Source organism: Pimephales promelas, chromosome 12 (assembly GCF_988280905.1).
Source record: "Pimephales promelas chromosome 12, fPimPro1.hap1.1, whole genome shotgun sequence".
Classification (NCBI taxonomy): domain Eukaryota; kingdom Metazoa; phylum Chordata; class Actinopteri; order Cypriniformes; family Leuciscidae; genus Pimephales; species Pimephales promelas.
Window position 1 is genome coordinate 32,703,069 of NC_142780.1, and position 17,479 is coordinate 32,720,547.

Consider the following 17,479-nt stretch of genomic DNA (forward strand, 5'->3'; position numbering starts at 1 on the left):
AGTTTTTAGTCGAATATTACAGGATAATTGCACGTACCCTCTTAATCTTTTATCAAAATAAAAGAAAAACTGTGACATTTACTGAGGGCGGGGCAACCTGTCAATCACATGACGATCCACCAATAGCAAACCACAACCATCCAATCAATTCCCAATGGATAAAATCAAGTCCCGCCCTACATTTTTTCTTGTTCGAGATGCCTTTTAACTTGGATACGTGTCACAATAGGGATGATCGCAACTGATTCGTGCCGACTTTAACTGCGTCTGTCTCTATTACAGCCCACAAGCCCAAAGTTCGGAAAGGCAGATTCCTACGAGAAGCTGGAAAAGCTCGGAGAGGGATCCTACGCAACCGTATACAAAGGGAAGAGCAAGTGAGTTCTCATGCACTTCATTTCCATACAGACACACTGTTTAGTAATAAAACTGTAGCAAAGAAGGCAGCAGATAAAGAATGAAATAATTTTTCATCTTGCTGTAATAAAATCCGAGAGCCGGAGAGAGCTTCTCTTCCAGAGCATGAAATGGCACATGTTGTATGAAATCCTTTCAGACAGAGAGCGTGTAACGCTTGTTTTTCCTTGATGATTACTTTTATAAATTAAAATCTGGAAAATAAAATTTCAGCCAGCGTGAAATGAATTGTGCATTATTGGCAGTGTTTTTCATAGTAATGATGCTATTTGTGTGCAAGTTTTTTTGATTGGTGGAGTTCATTTATTTCACATCTTGACCTCTGTGTTGTTAAGATTCACTCCACTGCCTCTAAATTGCATTTCATTGACTTAACAGTAAATCAGTAAATTGTGTTTCTGGTCTTAATTTGTGTTGCATTTTATTTCAAACCACTCAAAAAGTTTTCATTCATCATCAATCTCTGTTATTAAACAACATTCTGTCATATACAGGAGACATTGATTTACACCATTGATTTATTTTATTGGGCCCTATATGGGAAATGATTTTGTTTTCTTTTTTACAACTTTTTTAATTCACTTTCCAAGTGAATTAATTAATAATTAATTAAATTTTTTTACAATAATAGATCCATATGAAAATAGTTTAATTTTTCCCCCTTAAATTCCATTTTATTTTCCAAAGTTCTGTGATGTCCGTTAACATTTTTCTATAAAACAATGTATATTTTCTTTATATATTATGAATTTAATTATAATGTATAATTAATTATTATGTATATTTCTGTTGTTGTTTTTTACCCTGAATATACTGTTTCACTCTGCTGTATTAATGAATTATTTAACACAATACATACATACAAATTAATTAATTAATTTATACCTTAATAAAATGCAATGCAAGTCACTTTGGAGATAAAATATAAATGGATATATTTATATATATATATATATATATATATATATAAACTTTGGATATAAAATATATACATTTTGGATATATATAAAATATATATTTTGTTTTATTAATTCACACATTTCCTGGTAATCAAACCTATGATATGCTCTTTGAACCATAGGAACAATTATACGATACATTGTTTTTTATGGACCAGTCCTGTAATACAGATATAATATAAATATGTGGTGTGTGTCCAGGGTGAATGGGAAGCTGGTTGCGTTGAAAGTGATTCGTCTGCAGGAGGAAGAGGGAACTCCTTTCACAGCGATCAGAGAGGGTGAGTGAACACGACACGACCTTTCTCTTCATAATGCATGGAGCTCATTCGAGCCACTAATAAAAACAGGATCATGTTTTAGGGCTGGGTTGAAAATATTGATTTCTCATTTTGATGAACCGGTATCAATTCTTAAATCCCCAGAATTGGTAAATCTTGTTGTTTTCAGTTTATGCATGAACAAATCGTATTTGCTCTAAAACCTGCCATCCAATAACTTTTCTACTTTTGATCAGCTTTCAAATTCTGTCAATTTATGAAGAAATTCAAAGTGACCACCAAATTGGACTTTTAGTGACCATAAACTTGATAGATAGATAGCTAAATAAATAATTCTAGAGATCATTATTTTGATAGATATATGCACTATATTACATATTCATTTAATATTTAATGTACTCTGTTTGAATAAATCAATCAATCAGGAAAACAGATTTTTATGACAACCACTATTTAAATGTTTAAAATTTCAAAAACCAATGAGAGAAGAGACATAATAATTCTTAATATGTCTTTAAAATGTCTTTAAAGCTACACTGTGTAACTCTTTTGGTTTATTATTAGGTAAAAACACGTAGTTCTTTCAAAAATATATGTGCTCATTAATGTATATTTACTTCGTTTAAGTAATAAAAGTATTCTCGTGAGTGTATAATATGCCATTGAAAATACATACGGGTAAGGGGTTCTAATGTCGGTCGCCATGTTGCCCCTCCATCTTGAAAGTACATTAGCCAAAGAGGGACATACCCGTTAATTCAAGCTTCGCTTTTCGCGTTTACGTTTGAGTTAACACTCATGGACGAGGTCGAACTGGAAGCCATGTTAATCTTGGACTACATGAGCCACCGTAGGAGTTAAAACGAAATCGAAATTGAGAGGAACAGAAACTAATATTCACTGGATGGTTCTATACCTTTTCACCTCTAGATGGGGGTAAAAATCACACAGTGTAGCTTTAAACTACCTTATGTGCAATTTAAATGTTCATAATATGAAATCAGTTAAAATCACTTAATTTTATAATAATGTAAAACTATACAACACTAAAATGTTTAGTATTTATAAATTTTTCTTTGGGGAAAAATGGACATGAACTGTACTTGATATCCCAATTGAATCTAATCGCAAGCTTGTGAATCGAAATTGCATCGGATCATACATTTTTTGTCAATACCCAAACCCTAATAATTAAACAAATATTTATAAACGTTTTAGTGTGGTTTTCTCAGTTAAAAAAATAAAATAAAAAATTCTGTCACATTAAAAGCAAGCGTTTCCACTCTCCTGCAGAGCTCTCGGTGAAGCGCAGCAGATTGTGAACGTGTGAGATTTTCACTGCTCTCACCTTCACCACCGTCACATGCATTTTAATTGCGATGAGAGAGTGCTGGTGTGTTTTTGATCTGTGTGATCCGGGGCTGATCATCGCAGAGCTCCTGCGCTCTTCCCCGGTGAGCGGCTCAAAAAAAGGCTTTGAAAATTGAACTAATTCAGCAATTACTGGAGATGTTTAAGCTGGCAGAACGTGTGTGGAATGACTACGGGATGTGAGGGGAAAACTTCGGCTCATTCACGCACTGTTCACAAACCTAGTGAGCGAACTACATAGGCAGCATTTTAAGGGCCAGATGTACTTAACAGGGCAAATTAGCCAGAGACTGCAATCCCATAAAAGAGCAGATGGGAGTGGAGGTGATCTACTGACAATGTGCAAATTAAGAAGAAGGGAAAGATCAGCTGCAAAAATAACTGTCAAAGCCTTTACATCGCTAATTTCACTGCGTGTCTTTAGTAAATCCTGTAAACTGGCCTCTAACATAACAATAAGTCTGAATTTCCATGTGTTTCTTGCAGTGAATCTCTCATTTGAGTTTGAGAACAGATCGTGATTGAACAACATATTCAGTGATTATATTGTATATCATATCAATCTGTGTTGGACACGTGGGCTTGAGTCACTGCAGATCTCTGCGACTGTTCAAAATCAACATGCTGGTGTTGAAGTTTGAGTATTTCTATAGAGCGAACTAAAGAATGAGACTCTGTACCTTGATTATTTACACAATGACATGAAAATTAGAAAAGTAATTAAGAGCTAAATTTAGGATTGACAGTCAGCTTTCATATTTTAACCATCTTTTTTATTAGTAATCATTTGAACTAAGTAGTGTCATTTGATCAAATCCATTGATGATTTTTGTGCTGTTGATTTTCCATTAGGAACATTTCAGGAAATTCCATTTCCTGTAGGATTATGTCATTCAGGAACTAGTTATATTGAGTGTTACAGTAAATGCAATATTGAGTGATATTGTATTAATGATTTAATACAACTTTATCATCAAAGCGTATATTATCAGTTGAATTACTAAAACCAACAATTTAATAATTTATTCAACATTTAAAAATAATGGTGCCCTTTGAAAAAGTTTTATAATCATCAAGACTAGGGTTGGGTATCGAGAATCGAGTAACAGTTATCGATTGGAATCGGGACTAACTTTTCGTTGTTCCCGGAATCGTTCAAAAGTTTAAAATTTCGATTCCTAGTTTCGATATTCACAGTCCGCCGAGCGGAAGAAGAAACCGCTGAACAACACCAACGAAGAAGCGTCTACCGGAAGTGTTGGCATAACCGCGCGAGTCGAACAATAGTAGCTTACGTCAGCGGTCCAAAGTGTGGCTTCACTTTTCTAAAAATAACGAAATCTCGGCAAAATGAAAAGGAGTATTTGTGACAGGATTATTTCCTTCAGAAAGACCGTTGGTTAGCAAGGTTAGCTAAACTTCTTTGACCCTGCCTCTTAAAAGAATCGGAATCGAGAATCTTTTGGAACCGGAATCGAAACAAGGAATCGCAATCGGAATCCGAATCGTTCAAATTCAAACGATACCCAACCCTAATCAAGACCAGTGTTGGGTGTAACTGATTACTAAGTAATTAGTTACTGTAATTTAATTACTTTTCCCTTGAAAATGTAAAGTAAGGGATTGCTCTTCATTTATCTGTAATTTAATTACAGTTACTTCTGATGTAATTGAGGTAAATACTGTGTGTAGATCAATCCGATCTCACAGCGATTCGTATGCATTTTATGAGGTGTCTAAATATTACGACGGCACTCGTACAAATTCGTATGAATTATTGTAAAATATGTATGAAAAAAGTGTGAAATGTCATGAGATCAGACATAAACAATAGTGGGTTTAACATCAAAATGTATTGTCTGATGCTAAAAAGTATGTTTTTATAATGTAACCTTCTCCACTTTGGTCAGTTTAAGGATAATTCATGCAATTTTATAGTATTTATTTGAAAGAATTAAAACAGATTCATGTCTATCCTTGTATTATTCAGCTGGTTGAGATTGATATGGGATTTTTAAAGTAATTAGTAATTAAATACTTTTTAGAGAGAGTAATTAGTACAGTAATCGAATTACACTGTTGAAGAGGTAATTAGTAACTAGTACTTAATTACTTTTTTAGAGTAACTTACCCAACACTGCATAAATTCATAACTTTTGGCGTGGTTAATAAACAGAACTGCCTGCTTCATGCAGAAGAACATTGTAGCCGAAGCTTCTTTCTTCTCTTTATCTATATGACGAGTCTCTAAAATGACAAGTCAGAATATAAACGATTATTATAGGTGTATCTTAGTAATTCAGGACGAGTCAAAAACGATCTACTCCCTCTTGCAGATGTTTATGCTGCTGATTTCCCACAAAAGTGATGCCACTTCCTGTAGGTCGGATGATGTCATTCAGGAAATGACTTTTGCGAAATATTAGGATTTAAAGCAATTTTGATGTCACAATGCCTATAATCAATATAGTTTGTAAAAAACTATAAATTGATTTAATAAAACGTAGTTGACTTTATTTATTGATTCAGTATTTTCACATATGATATACATCATGGGCTTGACAGAAGGAATGACTCGCGTAATGCAGACGGTCCTCGTTTCACTACTATCTGAGCTTTCTGTTGTGCCCTTGAAAAATGAATCGCATTTTCCAGTCTCACAAATCTGTTTACTAATCATCATGAAACACGCTTGAAGTGTCGCTCGCTCCTTCTTTGTAGTGAATTGAAACATTCAGAGTGTTTTGTGCTCAAATGAGATGAGATTTCTGGGAATGGCTTGCTCGATGGCGATTGCGTTGTTGTAATTTGAAGAAAATAACACGTCTGATCTGAGCAAAATGGAAAACGCTCACAGAAGTCATCAATTTAAATGAGTGCTTTGTTGCTGACTTCTGAGGATTCGTGATTACGTTTAATTGCAGTGTTCATACAGTGTTCGTTAGCTGAAATAATAGACAGGAAGCTTAGCCTGAGGAGGCCAGAGAGCCGTTTCCCGTCCCCAGAGTGCCGGCTCTCTCCATTTCTCACAGATATCCGCTCATCTCCGCCCTACTGACAGTCTACGGCATGTAAATGATCTGCGACGGGATTCAGGTGCGGAGATCTGATCTGGGAACGGTGTCGGTGTCATGTGTAGATGGCAACGGCATTTCTGTGCAAATATGTGGGAATATAGTCATTCTGTCCTAATCAGCATTTTTATACTGGGAATCTTTAAAGACACACACACACACGTTGGGTTTTCATGTTTTATGGGGATTTCCATTGACTTATATCCCCCTACGTTAACCCTACCCATCACAAAGAACTTTCTGTATTTTTATCTTTTCAAATAACATCACTTAAAAGATTTAAATGCTGTTTTCCTCACGAGGAAAAAAAAAGGATTTTGGATATTGCCGTCTTTGTGGGTAATATGGGTTTACCAGGCCACACATACAGAATGTTTTTTTTTTTTTTTTTATTATTCAGTATTATTATTATTATCATCAAGGCATGGGAAACCTGTAAATATCAGGGAAACATAAAGCTGTTTTAAAATATTAATCTGAGGAATTGGTGCCTGACAGATAAATGGAAATCTCATTTTGCATTTTCTACATTTAAAAAAATTCAACTTAAAATCGTAAGTTCAGTTGCTGCCTCACATTTTTTAAGTATAATCAACTTGGTTGTACAAGTCACTTAAATTATATTAAACTGACTTAAAAAATGTGCCTTGACTTGACTGATCACATCATTTTTTATGTCATTTTAAAGGGTACGTATCATGCTTTTAAATCATTCATTTTTACATATAAATCATACCGTTGTGGTCTATATAAAGCATAACTGCAATGCTTGGGTCTGAATTCCTCATTATTATAGCTCCACAGGCCCCTTTTCTACCCCTTTTCTGATGTGCGTCTTTGAGCGACCCGTTTCAAACGCGGCCCCTTTAAATAAAAAGGAGATGCGTCATACCCCGCCCGCTCTCCAGGTCGATGAGTTCACACTCGGTTCAACTCCCCCGTTCGGCCATTATTGTAGTTTGATTAGAGATATATACGATTATATACGATACCTTCAAAGAACATTTTTATTCACACGTTTAATAAAATGTCAACAACGGAAGACTTGTCCATCAAGCCTTACATATTCGAGCCAGAGCGAGCGAGTCGATAAAGACGACGACGAACCTGCAGAACAACCTCTTCATCATATGGATGTATTGGTATGCTATGCGAGTTAACTGTTTTGTGTTATTAGTGAAAGTCGACTATTTCTCTTGTTAAAACAAGCACACTGACAAGATAAAGGACTACGGTCTGATCTCACCACTAAAAATCTGTATTGATCATATGATACGTTTAGAAAAGCATCAGAAAACAACGCAGCTATGACCATTGATGAAACTCAAGAACAATAATACTGCAGACGTGTAACGTTACTTCAAAAGAAAGACAAAGGTACTGCTAAACCATGACCACCATGTGTTTTAAGAAAGTAAAGTACTTTATTTTTTAATAACGATATTTACAGCTTATCGAAATGCTCTGTTCGTCGTCTCCAAAGATAGAAGGAATTTACCTCTCATTCAGACGAAGTCAATCGGCAAACCCTTCTTTATAACGTTACTGGCGGAGGTTGTTGAAGAGGGGATCCTTGAAGTGCTTCAGGTCATTACATCCAAAAACCGAACATTTTGACTTGCCCTCTCATAACTTCTGCATCATTGAGCTCGGACTACAAAATCGGAGCGAGAAATAATAATGGCGGATTGCTCGAAGTGTTGGGCCGGTAGTCGATGTCCTTATTTGGCAGTTCCGCTGCAAATACGGTGACGTAATTGTTCATATATGACGTTTTCTATTACATTTTTTGAACAGGTTGAAAAATATGACCAAAACAGAATATAAAGATATAAACGAAGCACCTGAGCATCTTTTCTGTACTTATAAACACTCCAAATTTACAACAAAATGCATTTAAGGGCTAAAAAAGTGTATTTTTTGCATGATATGTCCCCTTTAAAATGCACTTATCCAGTTTTCCAATGAGTCTCAAACACTCATTGGTCAGATTGTGTTAATGAAGCGTGTGTGTTTCTCTCCAGCGTCTCTGCTGAAAGGCCTGAAGCATTCGAACATAGTGCTGCTCCACGACATCATCCACACGAAGGAAACCCTGACGCTGGTGTTTGAGTATGTGGTGAGTATCAGACATGCTGAGCGGATGAAAATCAATCCTCTTCTGGCGTTTGTTTCTTTTATAAATAGTTTTTAATTCGTTTTATTTTCTGTAACTGCACTCTAAAACGTCAGAGTATTTTTATGTCACGTAACCACACATCTCCTGTTCCTGGGCCTCATGGTGCTGGTCTGGTCTCCTGTTTCTGGATGGTTTTGAACGGTTTAAATGTGCTTTAGTCAGCATTACTTTACCCTGGGATTTTTCTTACGCTTTGAACCTGGTGCCTGAACCGATCGGCCTCTTTATATGTGCCCAATCCTGCAGCTCTGGCACCGTTTTTATTAGAAAACTGTTTTTCTAACTATTTCAAAGCCCTGCTCACAGCGACAGGAACGTCTCACTGTTTTACACACAAACCTTCAATGAGACGCAGCCGCAGGCGTCAGAGCTGCGAATTGAAGCACGTAGGAATAATAATTCAGCTATTTACTCGCCCTCGTGTCGTTCTGTCCCTGTGTGACTTTCTTTTTTTGTCTTTCTTTCTTCTTTGAAACACAAAAACAGATTTCAGGCTGAACGTCCAAGCGTCTGTTTTCCATATCATGCAGCTACACAGTGATTTATACTGTCAATCTCTAGAAATCACCTTTAAAACACCATAACAGTTGTACATATGACGTATATTTTAAGTGTTCTAAAGTTATATTATAGATTGAAAAAAATAAGTGTTTAAGTTTTGAAATAATAACTGTGGTGCTAGTCACTTCCTAATAATTATAATAGCATGAAATAAACAAGAATGAACATCCGAAGATATGTTGTTTCAACCACGGAAAGTCTTCAATACACTCCATTTTTCTAGTTCAAGTCCACCGACGTACTAACTCTCCTGTCTGGTTTGTATGACGGAGAAAAATGGCGGATTCAGTGTTATGATAGTCACACTAATCATAAAACTAAACTCCATTCATTTTTCCATAGGGAAACTGATTTTGAATGGTAACTTATAAACCTTAAAAGGGTCATTCCACCTCTGGGAAGATGAATGTGTATTTAAAATGGGTCATTTATGTAGAAGAAATGTGAAATTACTTTTGAATTTGGAGCTTTCTAGACTGAGAAAAGCCAGAAAATGTATTTTTGGTTTATGTGGATGATATTCCATGTGACTACAGTGGCTCAAGTATAAGTTTATCAAGCGACGAGAATACTTTTTGTGCAAAAAAACAAACAAAAATAACGACTTTATTCAACTTTTCCTTTTTTCGTCGTGGAAATCTCTTGAACTCTCGTCTCAGGCCTGTTTTTTTTGTTTTTTCGCACAAAAAGTATTCTCGTCGCTTGATAAACTTATACTTGAGCCACTGTCGTATAATATTTAAACATTTTCATTTTCACATTTTCTTAATTGACTTTCTGGGCCGTCAAGTTTCATTCCCTTAGGTAGCCTATGTAGCTGTGATCCACCTCTCAAATTTAAGCAAAAATATATTTACTCGTGTTCTGAAAATGAACGAAGCTCTTTTGGGGTTGGTACAGCATGGGTGTGAGTGATTAATGACTTAATTTTCATTAGTGGGTGAACTATCACCCACTAATGAAACTATAAGTTCACAGTCTTGTATCTTAGTATTTTTGTTTGATTTTCAAAAATGTTTTTGCTTCAAATCAAGGTTTGTAGTGTAATGAATCACCTCATAGCTTATAGCTCTTTAATGAAGAATATTTTTAAATCCCTATGAGAAAAATGAATGAAAAAACTTCTGGAGGCAGTGCAGCTGAAAAAGGGGGCAGGCACTGTTGCACTATATTATATACTATATTTTTTTGGACAAACTAATCCTTTAATGAAAATGAAGGTGTTGTGTTCAATCTGAAAGTTAAATGCAGAAATAGGGAGAGAAACAAAACGTTTGCTGATAGTAAGGTTGTTAGTGTGATAAATCATTACAGTTCCAGTTTGCCTCTGCTCTCTATTAAAGGTCCCGCTTGTCTGAGGCAGGTACAGAAATGCCAGTTTAATTGTTAATGAGCCTCCGGGACGATCCTGTAGGAAACGTCTGGTCAGGAGGTCCAGCTTCTCTTCCCTGCTGGGAAAAAATCAGCAGCATAAGGCTGGTTCTAGCTGGTTTTAAGTCTCTTGGATTTTATTTTATGCTTGTTGTACATTTTTGATAATTGTGTATGTATGTGTATATATATATAAATAAATGATTTTTATTATTTATTAGATTTTTTTTTTATTGGATATGATGCCATCTGTTGCTTATTTGTCAAAATTATGCTTTATAGTTCAAATCCATGTCTCTGTCTCTTGGATTTTATTTTGTATTTTTTGTACATTTTTGATAATTGTGTATGTATGTGTGTGTATATATATATATATATATATATTAGGGCTGTGCAAAAATTAATTGCGATTAATCACATCCAAAATAAAAGTCTGTGTTTACATAATATATTTGTGTGTGCTGTATATAATTATTTTGTATATATAAATACACACACATGCATGTATATATTTAAGAAAATGTGTTATTCATATATAAAATATTTATATTTATATAATATAGATTATGTATTTATATACAGAATTTAAGCGCAAATAATTCTTAAATATACACATGCATGCATAGGTATTTATATATACAAAATAATTATATACAGCACACACAAATATATTATGTAAACACAGACTTTTATTTTGGATGCAATTAATCGCAAGTAATTTTTGCACAGCCCTAATATATATATATATTTTAATATATAATATATTTTATTATTTATTAGATTTTTTTATTGGATATGATGCCATCTGTTACTTATTTTTTTAAATTATGCTTTATAGTTCAAATCCATGAAGAGCTCAAGACGTGTGCACAATGCTAAAATTAGTTTTCGACAAAGGTTCAAATAAATGAGAAGCGTTGTGAAAGTACATTAACGGCGTTCACAGATCCAGACAGGATTTCTCACAGGAACCCCTGAGTTAGATGTTTAACACATTTGATTTAGATTCGATTTTTTTTTTTTTTTTTTACTACTTTCCTTCCAGTTTTCTTCTGCTGTAGTGTTCACTCATGAATACTGATCCATACAGTATAAAGCAGACTCTGAGCTGAGGGTCAGGAGAACATGCACTTTCTCAATAACTCAATGCTATCATGTTCTCAGCGAATGCTGTCCTTCCTTAACATAAAAATAATTGTCCACTCAAAGGATGCACTTGGCTTTTAATAAAGTGCACTTTTAAATTGACAGGAGCTAATTGGTTCCCCGGGAAGGAAAGAGAAACGCCAAGAAAACCGGTTGTAGGTTTAAACTTGATTTGATGCGTCATGGAAAGAAAAGAGCACTTGTTAGATGTGTTTTCTCTGAATGTCAATGCACACTGTGACGCTGACCTCCCGTCATTGATCCGTGTCAGTCTAAAGGGAAAATTGGTGCCTTCTCTGATTAGCTTTATATTTTGTGCTATTTTTGCATCTCTGATATAACTTATTACTTTATACAATTTTTTTTTTCCAGGAATGTATCCTCTCGCTAAATTGGATGAGCGTAAAATTGCGGCTTGAGTCTGATTTATTCATGAGAGCCAAGCAAACACGTCGGGGTGTCAAAGAAAACAATCAAAACACTAAGATTGGACAACGGCTCAGCTATTGATAGCTTTGGTCCATTGAGAGATACGAACCATAGCTTAGTTATTAATCTGAGACCACCGCTGTGATCTCATCAGAGTCATTTCGGTGAGAAAATGCACTGAGGCTGAATGCGGACGCATTTAGATGCGGGCCGCGAACAAACAGAGGGTTTCGCACTGAGGAAATCAATTCATTTTCCACGGCGAGCAGTTAATAATGATTGACGGCGACGGACAGGCATATCTGAAGCCCGCTTGAGTGAGAGACTGCATTATTCATGAAAGGAAACGCGTTTATCCGCGGTGCGGGACGGGTAGCAGCGGGTGTTTGCAAATATCAGCGGCCCTCCAACGCCGCGGGTCTGTGGGCAGAATAAAGGCTGAGGAGAGCATCTTTCTCCCGCCGACTGTATTTACATGCACAGACACACGGCCCACAAAGCCTCTCGCACCTTCAGACAATCACGTCATTGAGCCTGTAGAAAGGGAATGGGAAATCAGAAAATTCAATACTTGTTTAAAAAATATTAAGCACGATTTAAAACATCTTTGCAATGCCCAGTGCCCTAATATAAAAGGTATTAAAGGGGACACATCATGCTAAATCCAGTTTTTTTAGCCCTTAAATGCATTTTGTTGTATATTTGGAGTGTTTATAAGTACAGAAAAGTTGAAATTATTCTCTTCAGGTGCTTCGTTTATATCTTTATATTCTGTTTTGGTCATATTTTGCAAAATGAACGAATCTTTCTCCGAGTCAATTCGTTCATTTCATTCGTTAAATCAACCATTTGACTCAAAAAAAAGATTCGTTCATTTTGAGTTTGAACAGGAGAGTCACGAACGTGCATCACAGAACAGAGCAAGGCGACCATTTGAGCTTATAAAACTTAAACTTTGTTATTTTTTTTAAATGAGCGATCGTTTCGCTTGATAAGACCCTTATTCATCGACTGGAATCGTTTAAAGCCCTTTGAACAGTTTGCAGTTTGTACTGCAACGTATATAAATTTATTTATATATAAATATATTTAATGTATATAAAATTAAAAAGGCAAAACTAGTTAAAAACGATTTTGAAGCAGTTCACTAGATTTGTTTAGAGTCTGTCTCCTGTCACTGCCTCATGTCTCTCTTCCCTCTCTCTCTCTCTCTCTCTGTTCAGCACACAGATCTGTGTCAGTACATGGACAAGCATCCCGGGGGTCTCCATCCGGACAACATCAGGGTGAGTGAGATCCTGGTCACTTTGTTTGGATTGTTTTTCAAGCATTTTTTAGGGGATTTTGTGAGGAAATGGCTCTGGTCAATGGTTGTTTAGTATTTAGTTGTGCTGTTGTCACTTTATTTTTTTTTACTATTTATTTACTTATTCATCTAGTACATTTCATCTAGATATTGTTGCTGGTTTTATGATGGTCATAGTATTGAATCTTTCAAGCTTTTTTTTCTCCCCGCATTGTCTCCTTGCCTCTAAATGCCATCGGTGGCTTGATCAGCTCGTTTCAGTTAAAGTGTTTGTTTCTTGTGCATTGTGGATCGGTCTAGTGAGACGATTGTTTCTCGTGGTGTGTATGGTTCTGATTCTGACACATGGATTGGGTATTTTTCTCAGTCTTGGGTAGTAGAGACCTTCCAGGCCACTGATTTCCCCTCTGATCCGTTCTGCAATCAGAAGTAGAGCAGAAGTCTTGTGAGTTCAGACTGTGACCCATTTCACCGGCTTCCTCGTCCTCATCTGTAAGTCTGCGTGAAGTCTCTTCAGTTGAGCTCAGATAATCAGACCAGAACCAATGATTTGATCTTTTAAAATGACTTTTGAATGCCGCTTGTGCTCCTGCAGCGAGCGTCTGGCCCGTAACACAAGACTTTCGTGCCCATGTTTAATTGAGCAGTAAGACCACACACTCGCAGAGAAAGTGCTGTGTGTTTTCTGACTTCAGGATGTTTTCTTTAGAGTTCAGAAGGAAGAAACGACCTGGGAGAACAGACTTGCGTTTAAAACTGAAGTTTGTCATTTTTGGAATGTCAAAATATTTTCTAACCCAATTTAATCCTCACTTTTAATTAGGGCTGGGTAATAAATATCGTTTTCTCGATATTAATCGATTCTCATTTTTACGAACCGATATCGATTCTTAAATCTCAAGAATCGATTAGTCATCCTGTTTCATTTTAATGAATGGGACATTGCATCGCAGCTGCGCGCATCCAAAAAAATCACAATAATCTTTGTCCTTACTATTGATATGAAACAAAGTCTCAATTTTCAAATTACGTCCATTTTCTTTAGAAAGTCAAAAACATAAATAGCGTTTTGTCGCTGTGGCGCGAGATCGCTCTGGCTCAGCTGAAGAGAAGCAGCAGCGCTGATCTCTCTTCCGGGTTAATAATACCAGTTACAGCGCGAAATAAACATGAATGAGCATCTGAAAGTGTGTTAAAAGATAGAGTACAACTTCCGTATCCGTATCATGTCACATTGATTCGCTCAATCAGCGTTTCAACCGTGGAAAGACGTCAGTTAAACAGCTTGTAATCAATGTCATGTATCGTCATATTTCCCTCAGAAAACCCACATCAACTCGTTAGTCAGCTAGAAAAAATAACTCTAGAGAGGAGCATTTTGCTAAATATAAATACACCATATTACATATGCATTATAATCTTAATGTTCTTCAATATTTAATCCATATTTGAATAAATCTGGCAAGTTTTTATGACAGTCACCATTTAAATGTTTATATTTCATATAACCTTATTATAAAAATAAATAAAAGTGTAATTTAAGTGTTTGTATAGCTACAAAACAGTTCATTATTACCTTCATATTAGGCTAATGAAGCCTATAGGCTACAACTAGATTCCCATAGTTTACAGCATTTAAGAAATTTGATTTCCTTTTGAAAATTTGCCATTTATTGTAACTGATTTCCAAAATAATCGATATTGAATTGAATCGAATCGCAATCGAAATCGAATCGAATTGCAAGCTTGTGAATCGAAATCGAATCGAATTGTGAAATTTATCTCAATACCCAGCCCTACTTTTAATTCAGTATACCATATTTTCTGTGATTTTCCGTTTTTATTTTTTTTCCCTCTGAAATGTGCTGCGACTTAAGGCTGTGACACACCAAGCCGATGCTAAAGAACTAGCGGAAACTCGTTGATTCTCTGACTACATTTACATGCAGCCAATAACCCGTTCAAAACCGGGATATTAGCAATAACTCTGTCGCGAACGGCCATGTAAAAACACCGGCAAAAACCCGAATATGCTCATATCCCGGATTTTAAAAACTGGGATATTATACCTGGGGTACCCCTTTTCTAACCCGAATTTTTGGTCATGTAAACGCGTATCGGCATTCTGCAAATGTTCTATTCGCAAGGAATCTTGGTCTTTTGAGTAGAGAAACTTCTCGGCGCATACAAAAATCCGCGTGCAGTATACCGGAAGTAAACATGGCGAGGCACAGCACAGCATACTTTTGGAGTGAGCTCATTAACGTTATCAGCATCAAAGCGCAAACAAAGTCGGTCGCTATCTGCCCTGAGCTATTCATTATCCGCGTGCTGAGGTTGTTGTTGTCTTTGGATACGGGAAAAACGCATTTTCCGTCTTAAGTTTGTCCGTACGTCTAGACGCTAACAGCGTGTCGCCATTTACAACGGGATATTGCAATTCCATGTATACAGGAGAAACTCTCTCTGCTCACGCATGTAAACGGGTTATTCCTAAAGTTTCAGAAACCAGAATAGTGACCTTAACCCGACCATAACCCGAAAATTGGCTGCATGTAAACGTTGTCTCTGTTTACAGCAAAACGCTTTGTGCAAATGTACTCTTAGTACTGTTGGGTAGTTAAAGGGTTAGTTCACCCAAAAATGAAAATGATGTCCTTAATGACCCCGTAATACCTCCGTTCATCTTCAGAACACAGTTTAAGATATTTTAGATTTAGTCTGAGAGCTTTTTGTCCCTCCATTGAAAATGTATATGCGGTATACTGTCCTTGTCCAGAAAGGAAATAAAGACATTATCAAAGTAGTCCATGTGACATCAGTGGGTTAGTTAGTGTTTTGAAGCATCGAAAGAATCACTTGCGCTTCTTTGTGCAACAAGAAAATGTCACTGTAAATGTTCATTTTGCATCACCAAAGTTGATATACACAGGCATTTTGCTCCTGCTGGTGGATGTTGTAACTACACCAATTTGCAGGCCAAAACCTTCGATCTCTATTGACACATGCATTTATAAGTACTCGTATTTTCTGATGAGTAATTGACTGTGGTTTGTACTTGATTTATCTGACATAAATGGACAACATAGTTATTTATATGGTAAAAAGTCTTCTAGAAATGAATGAAGTGAATTCATGACAATGCTTGCAATGATTTTGTATAAAGTTGCTGTGAAATGAGTGTAATTTATGGTGTGTCAGGGTGAAAGCAAGACATGATGGAGCGAATGAGGCCATGGAGCAGAAGGCTGGCGGGGAAGCGGGTGTTGCTTATGTAATTCATCAGGTTTTTGTCACTGTGGATTTACATAAATAAAGTATTTATCCCGTTCGCTCCTTCATTGAAATTCAAACCAATAGAGAATTCATGATAAATGACAAGCTGACAGAGAGAGAATGAGAGCAGCTCACCTGAAACGCTCAAGGAACGGCCCGAAGTCAGAGCCCAGATATTTCCCTTCGTTCAGTGTTTGCGCGGAGATCCGTTTCCAGACGGCTGTAATTTTGGCACATCGGTTCACAATGCGCTCGTTCCCTGACAGGCTGCAAGTTACACGGGTGTCACAACCCTTAAAGAACAGAGCGATGTCACCAGGATTCCTCTGGTTAAATGAGATGTATAGGGACGGTGAGATTCGGAGAATCATTTTTTGGCTAATATAATGTATTTCTCATGCATTTAAAGCAGTTACTCGTCCTCCACTGAACACCTGGAGATCTTGGCTTAGAAGAGCTCGTACTGCTACTTGCGCTACATTTGGCAAATAGTTCACCAAAAAAAGTTACAAAAGAAGCAATTTTACTTAGTTTAATTTAGCTGTATTTTCAGGATGTAAGGTGTATATTGATGATGTATATGGATACGATTATGGATCTTGTCGTCAAGCTGATGGATGTTTTATGGATGAGTGAATACATTGATGTTTTTAACATGACTGTGGTATGAAGCAGGGCGCGATTGCTAGACGTATACCAGCGCCACACGCAACGCGAGTCCCGCGGATATAAAGGAATAAGGACATTTAATTCTACCGAACTACACGCTGAATTACTCACACAGGTCAGACTCAGTTTATTAGAAGAATTAAACTTGAGGTTACGCAGCGCTGCTTCACTTGCTCTAACAGTTTCACTATCACACTAAACTCCATTTGTGTGTGTTGAATGTTGTTAGTTAGGTTGTTTGTTGGCTGTATGACTCTAAGCTGGATTAACATATGAGAATAACATACAGATCATATTCTAACTTTTCATCATGTTGAACTAAATAACATTAGTTTGCTCAACATTTGCTCACCTGTTTAATAAAGTAACCTGCAACACTAGCGTCTCTAAGTCAAAGTTAGTTGCGGACGTGGAGCTCTCGGCATCTCCAAAGATGTTGA

At 36.4% G+C, this 17,479-nt stretch overlaps 1 protein-coding gene across 4 annotated transcripts in view; it reads left to right on the plus strand.

Annotated features, from left to right (window-relative positions):
- The window catches only part of cdk14 (cyclin dependent kinase 14), a 154,549-nt gene that overhangs the window by 53,595 nt on the left and 83,475 nt on the right, over positions 1-17,479 (plus strand). For all 4 annotated transcript variants that reach the window (XM_039661004.2, XM_039661006.2, XM_039661008.2 and 1 more), the window contains 4 exons: positions 283-377; positions 1,578-1,657; positions 8,127-8,221; positions 13,012-13,074. In XM_039661004.2, the coding sequence (XP_039516938.1) occupies positions 283-377; positions 1,578-1,657; positions 8,127-8,221; positions 13,012-13,074 (333 nt within the window). The remainder of the gene's footprint in view (positions 1-282; positions 378-1,577; positions 1,658-8,126; positions 8,222-13,011; positions 13,075-17,479) is intronic.